This window comes from Nicotiana tabacum, chromosome 10 (genome assembly GCF_000715075.1).
Source record: "Nicotiana tabacum cultivar K326 chromosome 10, ASM71507v2, whole genome shotgun sequence".
Lineage (NCBI taxonomy): Eukaryota > Viridiplantae > Streptophyta > Magnoliopsida > Solanales > Solanaceae > Nicotiana > Nicotiana tabacum.
Genome location: NC_134089.1, coordinates 19952041 through 19962383, shown reverse-complemented (window position 1 = coordinate 19962383; position 10343 = coordinate 19952041). Strand labels below are relative to the sequence as shown.

At 33.5% G+C, this 10343-nt stretch overlaps 1 protein-coding gene and 1 non-coding gene across 2 annotated transcripts; both read left to right on the top strand.

Annotated features, from left to right (window-relative positions):
* Positions 1–5267: 5267 nt before the first annotated feature.
* LOC107811918 (exocyst complex component EXO70H1-like) lies at positions 5268–7436 on the top strand. Its single transcript, XM_016636909.2, has one exon. It carries the CDS (start codon positions 5376–5378, stop codon positions 7287–7289), a length of 1914 nt encoding a protein of 637 aa, XP_016492395.2. The 5' UTR covers positions 5268–5375; the 3' UTR covers positions 7290–7436.
* A 1738-nt stretch (positions 7437–9174) lies between these two features.
* On the top strand, positions 9175–9249 carry TRNAP-UGG (transfer RNA proline (anticodon UGG)). Its single transcript has one exon. It is a non-coding gene; the product is annotated as a tRNA-Pro (tRNA).
* Positions 9250–10343: the final 1094 nt, after the last annotated feature.

The window sequence follows — 10343 nt, the reverse complement described above, 5'->3', positions numbered from 1 at the left end:
AAACGAAAACGATGCATGTCAATTTGTAAGATTCATAATCTACACTTGGTCAAATTTTGGAGTATCGTTTGACCTTCTCCCTACGTCAGATAAAATTTTGTTATGTGGCTCGGGAAACAATAACTTTATTTGTCAATTTTTCAAAGATACAAAGTTTCAGATTAGACGACACTATTAGTGTATAAACTCGTGCCACATTTATGCTTTCCAATTGCATCAATATTTTGTCAACGTTTCATAACGTAGAGTATCTTCCAGCTGATTTTGTTAGCTGCATATGTCACGATAAATGATTAACAACTGACAAAAACAAAGAAATCAAAAGTTATAGATACGTAGATGTTGGAATTTAACGTAATTATCAGTAATTGATTCAATAACTATCAAACTCTTTTAAGTTTTAACCATTCATTTTACAAGGGTCCTTTTCTACTAACTAATAATTGCAATGTGAATTTGTAAATACCATACTGCAACTATTACTAGAAATTAAATTAGACATTTTATGTGGACTTTAATAGCTGCAAGAGTCACCATTGAAAAATGTGATATTTATTATATATAGTGAACTCAATCATTTTATGATATTCCTTTCATGACCGTCACTCTACAGAGGCGGAGCCAAGATTTCAAGCTTATGAGTTCGAAATTTTAATCTTCAGTTATTAGGTTCTAAATTAATAATTTATACATATTCAATGAATTTTTTCAAAACAAATACATATAGAGTTCGAACTAAAGATATTGGATTCAACCAAACACGCTCTCCGCTCTATAGCTCCGCCTCTAGTCACCTAAATGAAACATTTTTTTAAGTATTATTATCACAAAAGCCGCCATTCATTTGAAGTATTCCCACGTAGGGGGAGCAATTGGACAGAATCTAGGAATTAATTAAAAAACATAAGGTACAAACCAGCTTGGATTATTCTGTACGGATTTATGACATGTAATATTTCATGGTGGAAACTGGAAAATAATCCTTATGACAAAGGTTAAAGTCTTAATCTTACATTTTTGTAAAATCTTGAAAGGATCTTTCGACCTATTGTTAGTCCATTACATATTCGATTTTCTCACCCCCTAAATAAGGAACCTTAGTACTTTAGAAGTCTGAACGAAAAATGATTCCATGTAAACAAGTGTTATGGTTTTACATTGATGTATTATGGTGAAAATAGCACGGTACAGCCAGTTTTCGGATTGGTCATTCAAAAATAGTCAGCGTTTACCAAGTCAATAAAAAATAGCTACTATTTTGCTGCAATAGAGATCGGTCCAGCATAATATACTGGAGTTCGGTGCACCTGTGTATGAACACCAGCATATTATGCGGACCGGTATACTTTGCTGGCTCCAGTATAATATACTAGAGATTGGAGCACCGGTGCTCCAAACTCCAGTATATGATGCTGGATCGGTATACTTGCTGGAACTCCAGTATATTATGCTGGAGTTCTAATGTACTTATGCTGGAACTCCATCATATTATGCTGGAGTTCCAACATACTTATCCTGGAACTCCAGCATAATATACTAGCGTATTTTTCGGGTTTTGAACAGTATTTTCGCACAGATTTATCTTTACATAAAAAATGGCTAAATTTCGATTACTTTTAAAACTGGGCTATTTTTGAACGACTAATTGTAAATCTGGCTATTTTTAAATTTCTCCCTGTATTATGTCCATAATCCACTTTTAGAAAACCCCAGAAAAATAGATGAGTTTACGTACGTACTCCTTTAGTCATTTGCAAATCAAGTCCATGGTCCATTTTTGGGTGCTTGCCCAACTAATGTCGGGTTGAGTGTAATCGAATGATTCGTTTAGTTTGCATTCATACAATGAGTTAATCAACCACTAATAACGTAGGTTACGGGTTTGAATCGTGAAAATAAGTACTAATGCTTGCATTAAAGTAAGTTGTCTACATCGCACCCTTATGACTCGTTTGGTATGAGGGATAATTAATCCCGGGATTAAATTTGAGATGAGTTTATCCCATGTTTGGTTGGGATAAAATCGTGGTATAATTAATCCCAAGATTAGTTATCCCGGGATTGTAGTATTTTTTTATCCTTAAAGGAGGTTGGGATAACTAATCCTAGGATAATTAATTCGGAAATAATTAATCATGGGATAACTTGTTTCTCAACCAAATGACCCCTTAGGAGTGTGGCCCTTCCCCAGACCTGCGTGAATGCAAGATGCTTTGCGCATTGAGCTGCCTTTGTACTATGAGTTAATCAGTCACTAATGAGGTTACGGATTCGAGCCGTGAAAGCAACCATTAATGCTTGCATTTATGATAGGCTATCTACGTCACACCCTTTAGGAGTGTGGCATTTTCCCGAACTTACGAGAATGCGAGATGACTTTGTGTACCGGGTTGCCTTTGCACTATTAGTTAATCATCACCTGATGTTTTAATAAGTATAGCAGTTGAACTCAAAAAAATTTAAGTCTATAAATGCATGAGGAGATATGGTATTTCCTAAAATGCATCATGTTCACATTATCCTTATCTGTGAGCTAGGAATTAAGATTAAAGGGATGATCCGTGTATTTAGAATGTTCAAAGATATATTCTCCACTTGCTCTTTTTTATTTATTTATAAAGTTACAAATAGCACATTATCCTTATCTCTTTTCTTATGCTATTTTTAAACAGCAGTAAGAACATAAAATCAGCCAACTTTTCTGGAATGGAGATACCAACAACACGGTTTCAAAGACAATGAAAAGAAATTACAAGGTGCCGAATAAAGTAATACTTAAAAACTTTTCCTCTTTAGAAAAATATTTCTATGAAGATAGAGAATAGAACAATAAGAAACTTCTCATCTGAAGTTATTTAAAAAGATGTAATGTGAAAGGATTACGTTTCAAGTTGTTTCCTGAAATAAAAATAGAATGTCAATTAGATGCGTAGCATCTTTTTTCTTAATAATTAATTTTACACCTTACCAAAAGAAAATGGATCAAGAGAATTCGATTATATTCATTTTAGGTAAATATAATTATTTTATTTTAGGTAAACATATTTCTTTTAGAAGAATGATGAAAATACAAGTAACCCATCATCAAATGATTATATAAAGATCCATATAATATTTGCTTGGAGAAGGAGTTTTTTATATAGTATAAATTAGTAGTTGGTTTAATTGTTAAGTCTCTTTCGTCTAGTGAATTTTCGAAAGTGACATGTTTGATTGTGGATCGAGGTGTAATTATTTTTTACGATAGAAAATGTATTAATAATCAATTAGAAAAGTAGAAAATTGTATGATGAGATCAACTCTTAAGGACAAAGGTTAGATTTCTTTTCTCCCTTTCCAAAAATATTTACATTAACTAATAATAATAATAATAATAATAATAGAAAACGAAACCACAGAGAAAATCTCAGGAAATAACTAGAATGCTAGCTGATATGAAATGTAGTTAAAAAGATTGAGATAAGCAATTTCATATGAATATCTTGTGCTTGAACTTTCCATGACATCAAAATTTGGGGTCCACAAACCAAATAGATTAAGGTTTTGTCATTTTTCTTAAGTAATCATACTCGTAACTAGAAAAGTCAAATTAATTATGAAAAATCTTTTATTGTGTGTGGCTGCTATAATTAGCAGGTGCCAGCTCAATAATATTATTATACAATTTTCTTTTCTTAATATATCTTGCATACAATTTTCGCTCCGTTTGCTAATTACACGTATTTTTCCCTAGTCGTACCAAATAATTTTAATAAGGTATAAAGTTACGTACTCCAAATTGACATAACTAATATTCCATCCGTTTCAAATTAGATGATGTACTTTCCTTTTTAGTTTGTTCCAAAATAGATGACACATTTTTAAAATTAGAAAGTAATTCAACTTTAAATTCTTCATTTTATCCATTTTACTCTTAATGTGAAGGTTCTATAACTACACAAATATCATGGTCCCACAAAGCTATAACCCTTAAGCTTTTAAGGCTATAAATTTCTAAAATCTTCTTCTTTTTTCTTAAACTCCTTGTGAAATCAAACTAAATCATCTAAATTGAAACGGTGAAAATATAATATTTGAGACAAATCATTCTCACTTCAACAAAATATTGGAAAGACGATGCTGAAAATAAAGAAGCAAATTTTAATCATAATGACACATTCGAAAGTCGTGCCGTGCTTGAGAATTCATGCAAAATAACCCCAAAGTAAATTTAATATTTTTTACGAGAATTGTTTCGTTGAAAAAAAAACTTAATCATTCTCTCTTCATTTTTATACCCCCCCCCCCCCACCCACATCGGCCCTTCTTCTTATTCCATTTGTGTTTCTTATATTTAAAAATATAATGACAAAAAAGAAAAAAAACCTATATACATTAATTCGCTTACTAAATAGTACATTGACCAATATAATGGTACATTGACCAATATTTATAGTGAAAAAAACCTATATACATTAATTCGCTTACTAAATAGTATTTTTTTAGAAATTCAGAAACTATAGAAAAAAAATAGTCTTAGAGCTGAGAGCAACACTTCTCATATAGAAAGATGAAATAAGACATTTACACATGTTAGTGGGAATTTATTGTGAGACTATTAAAAAGACAAATATTTCGGGACGAATATAAGAAAGGAGAGTTATTTTATCTCACGTGTAAAAACTATTTTAAGTTCAATGCATTGACAGTATAAAAATATAAAATTGAATATCAAGCCATGTTATCAATTCCCGAGTAAACCATAGCTATATATTTCTTTGAGTTATAAATATTTAATTTAATTTAATCATGTGCAGTATAAATACTCTAATATATGACACGTGTGTACATATATCTCGCAGGGATTTATTTTTTAATGTATATCTCACATAGATGACTAGAAAATATAATGTCAAAATATACTACTCCTTTTCTTTTTTTTAAAATATATTATAAGTTGAGGTAATTTCTAGAATCGCTCCAATTTCTTAAACTTAAATACAATGGATTGGGACATAACTCACAATAAACAACACAAAAACTATAACTCTGATTATGAATATTCAAACTCCTTGTTATTCAAGGAACGTGTGTGAATTACACTTTTTAATTTGAATAAAATAATTTACTTAACAAGAATAATTCAAACTCCTCACCAAACGTGTAAGCCATGTCATGCGTGAGAGTCAAATGCTCCTGGTGCGTGTATTGCTGACTCTCATACTCTCAAAAGTCCAATACTACTACGCGCCTTACTTTTACCTCTATATATATATCCCCTCAACCGCCATGAAAATCCATATCAAAGCTTCAATCAAATAACTGTACTCCTTTTTCTTCATCCAAAAACCTCAAAACACTGAAAATTTTGAAATAATTTCTGTAAATTGAAGACGATGCCGAGAAAAGGAATGAGAACTCTTAATTGGTTTTCTCCTAAACATTCAACAACTGATAGTACTTCTCCATCTACTTCTCAATTCTCTTCCCCTTCACGTTTCGGATTTTCGCCTTCTCGGCCGAGTTTTTCAGAAGCGGTGATTGATCGTACACTGGAAATGGCGGAGCCGATGATCATGAAGTGGGACCCATACACCACTACTTTCGCCAAAGTGACTTCTCTGTTCTATGAGAATAGAAGAGAAGCCAAGGATTTTATCAAGTGTGTGCATAATCTACAAAAGGCTATGCACTTTCATTCAACTGAGAATTCGAGATCCGATAAGCTTGTTCGCGCTCAATCTCTAATGCAAATCGCAATGAAACGACTACAAAAGGAATTTTACCAGATTCTATCAATAAACAGAGCTCATTTGGATCCTGAATCTATTTCCACCGTCTCTTCCCGTACTTCGACTCGATCGAGTATTTCTGATTTCGACGTTGAGGATGACGATGATCGTGTAATTGGCGGTGAGTCTGTTTCTGTAGTTGAGGATTTCTCTAATATTGTAATGGCGGATTTGCGATTGATAGCGGAATGCATGATCTCTTCTGGATATGCAAAAGAGTGCTTGACGATTTACAAAGTTATACGTAAATCGATCATTGACGAAGGCATTTATAGACTCGGAGTTGAGAAATTGAGTTCTTCAAAAGTTCATAAAATGGATTGGGAAGTTGTGGATATGAGGATCAAGGATTGGCTTAACGCTGTTGATGTAGCTATGAAAACGTTATTCAACGGAGAGAGAATTCTCTGTGATCATGTCTTTGCATCCGACGATGCAATAAGAGAGTCGTGTTTTACTGAAATTTCAAAAGATGGTGCCATGATTCTGTTTAGTTTCCCGGAAAATGTAGCAAAATATAGCAAGAAGTCGCCGGAAAAAGTGTTCCGTTTGCTCGATATGTACACCGCCATCGCCGAACACTGGCCGGAGATTGAAGCTATATTCTCTTTCGATTCAGAATCTGCTATTCGATCTCAGGCGGTGACATCACTCGTCAAGCTTGGCGAGTGTATAAGGACGGCGTTGGTTGAGTTTGAAACTGCTCTACAAAAGGAATCCTCAAAGACGACGGTTGCCGGAGGTGGAATCCATCCTCTCACCATTGACGCAATGAATTACATAATTCTACTCGCTGATTACAGCAACGTACTCTCCGACATCCTCGCCGAAGCTCCTCCTCCGGCAAAAACTTCGTTGCCTGAATCATTTTTCGGCATTGTGGATTCTGATGCGTCTCCGGCACCGGCGATCTCACTCCGATTCGCTTGGTTGATTCTCCTTCTTCTCTGCAAACTCGACGGCAAAGCGAAACACTACAAAGACGTATCCCTTGCTTACCTCTTCTTAGCCAACAATCTCCAATACGTCGTCCTAAAAGTCCGCTCATCGAATCTCAAGTACTTGTTAGGTGAAAATTGGATATCAAAACAGGAGGGAAAAATCAAACAGTTTGCATCAAACTATGAACGGCTAGGATGGAGCCACGTCATTGAATCCCTCCCACGAGAGCCAAATGCTACAATGACTCCCCAACAAGTGAAGGAGATTTTCAAAAAATTTAATTCGTCGTTTGAGCAAGCTCACCGGAAGCAATCTATGTGTGTCGTACCCAACAGGAAGCTACGTGACTATTTGAAAGTGTCAATAGCAAGGAAAATACTTCCGGTGTATCGGGACTTCTACAATACAAATAAACATATGATGGCAAGAGAGAGACATTCGAGTCACGTGATCAGATTTTCCCCTGAGGATGTAGGGCATTACTTGTCCGATTTATTTTTTGGACCAATTGAATCGGAAAGTTCCTCATCGGTTGAGTCTTCTCCATCACGTACCACACCATCAAGATTGCGGTGAAGAGAAATAAATAGTTAAACTTTTCTTCTTGTTATGTCGTGTAATTATGTATAGCATGAAGATCATATTAAAATGTGTATAAATTGTACAATATTTTTGGCGTGTTTAAAGAAAGCAGTAAATAATCTATATTGGTTTATTCCCCTATTTCTTCACACACGAGTTACAATATGGGAGTTGTTATGGAGATACGTAGGCGCTCAATGTGTGTGAGTATCAGTAGATTTGAGTTAATTTTCGAATTGAATTAGACACAAGATCCAACCTTATTCACATGATATTAGAAATAGACTCATTCCTATGCTTAGGAGTAAATTTTATAAATGGTCATATAATTATAATTTTTTTTCACCAAAATCATGTAATTATATTTTCTCATACAAAAATCAGAAAATTTTTACTTATTTACACAAAAATCACAATGATCGGAAAACACAACTTTCCGGTAGTTTTTTCTTATTCCACGTCTTTTCACTTTTATTTATAATTTAATAAATAATAATCCAAATTAAAATATGAATGACACAATCACACCCAACTCGACCCAATCAAACCAATACCCATATACATAAATTAAAATAATACTAAAAGTGAATCATTCTCTGAAAATACATGATACTTGTATTTTTTATTTTTCTGTTTCCATACCTTTTGTTTCCTTTCCTTTTTTTGTTGTTAGAATCTCATGCAAAATACTCCAATGTATATATATATATATATATATATATATATATATATATATATATATATATATATATAATTGTATGACTTTTTCAAAAAATAAAATGTATGAATAATCAGAGAGCTCTTGATATAATGAAAAATATATACATATAAAAGAAGCATTGTATATTTTAAAGGAAGGATTCAACTTTAGTATTATTTTAGTTTATGTATATGGGTATTGGGTTGGTTCGTTCCTATTTTAATTTTGTTATTATTTATTAGACTGAGAATAAAAAATAAAAAATGTGGAAAAAAAATTTAGTACCGAAAAGTTGTATTTTTGGTCACTATGATTTTTATGTGAGTTAGTGGAAGTTTTATGATTTTTATGCGAGAAAACATAATTATATTATTTTGTTGAGAAAAAGTCATAGTTATATGAACATTTGTGAAATTTACCCATATGCCTAGTTTTGCGTGATGTATTGTTTCCTTACATATATATTGAACAATTTTCATTTTATGAGTTAATTGTTAACTGTTGGAGTTGAATTGGACCTAAAATTGATCCCTTTATTCACATTTAAAATTGGAGAACGAACTCTAATGAGAAAGGACAGAAAGACAAAAAGAAAAGTACAATTTCATTTTCAAGAAAAGTACATTCAGGAAATCTATGTTGTCTAATCACAGAAAGAAAAATGATACATTGTACGTTGATGCATGAACTAAATGTAGCCACTAATTAATTCAACAATGGTCCAATACTTTTAAGTTTTAACATGTCATTTTCTATCGTCCTGGTTTATATTTCGTAATTCGTATATGACTTTGCAGTTTTTTCTTGCTAAAGGTCAACACCTCCAAATTAATCAGACAGAGGTCCATTGATACTTGCTTATTTTCAAGAGTTTTGAAAATCTAGCAAATCAGTTGAATAATTTTCCAATGTAGTGATTCAATGAATAGTCGGGCCTCTCCATAATAGTATTCACATATAACAGTCATTTACTATAAAAATCAAATTTTCTTGAAACCGATCTTTTATGCTATGTTATAACATATGTCATCTATAACAACACTTTACTATAGCATCCACAAAATGTCAAAACAAATACCAATGTTATTGGTTCTCGCATTTCTGTGCCCAAAAAGGATGGGCAAGTTCGGTTTGAGTGTTCATCGATCGGGTGGATCTGTATGCTTCAGAACAGCGAGACGAGGTGTAGCGCAGTCTGGTCAGCGCATCTGTTTTGGGTACAGAGGGCCATAGGTTCGAATCCTGTCACCTTGATGTGGTAGCCTTCTCCGTGGTCGGACAGTAAGGCAAACAGCGCAAAGCATAAAGTAAAGACATGATGCCTCGACTAAGTAAAGTGTTTTTGCCCCTTATCGGTAGTTCCGTAGCAGGTTGTTTCGTACGTTTTCTAGGATCAGATAGAAGCACCACCCCAGAATTGATCCTTCTTTTCTTCTTACTTTTACTAAGTCTGACTCTAGTTTCTCGTTCAACAAAAAGAAAAAGGAGTGTGATTCTTTTATTCCTAATATTTTTCATCTCTTTCTTTTTCTATTTTCGATAAATCGTACATGTACCTAATGTTTACATCAAACTGTATTCATTTACTATGTTAAATGATTTAATAAAGTAAAAATATATGTTAATTAAACTTGGTTAAGTGAAAACGTCCATGACAAAATACATGCAACTATTAGTTCGTGCATTCTTTGTTAGCAGGTGCACTTAGTTTCAAGGGATATTCAGCTTCTCTAAATGACTATTCTTTATTTTTTAGATACAATGAAGATCGCACCTCTATTTTAGCAGTTTACGTGAATGATATTCTACTTACAGGGAATGACTTTGCAGAAATCAATCATATTACTCATTTTCTTAATTCAGAGTTTAAAATCAAAAACTTGGGGGATATTCACTATTTTTTGTGCATGGAAATTATTAGAGAGCCACAAGGTTTCATCATCAATCAGCGGAAGTTTACCTTAGAATTGTTGGAGGAATTTGGTTGTTCAGGAGTTCTTGTATCTTCACCATTGGATCCTTCTTCCAAATTGTATCTTGACTTGTCACCCCCATTAGCTGACCCTACTATCTATTGCCGCCTTGTTGGTAAGCTTAATTACCTCACAAACACTCGCCCAGACATCTGCTTTGCTGTGCTCACTCTAAGCCAATACATGCAAAAGCCCCAATTTTTGCATCTTTCTGCTGGGATGCGTGTTTTGAGGTATTTGAATACCGATCCAGCACAAGGCATCCTTCTATCTGCAAATCCCTCTCTTTATTTGCTTGCTTTTTGCGATGCCGATTGGGCTACTTGCAAGACTTCTCGCCGCTCTGTCAGTGGTTTCTTCATCACTCTAGGAGGA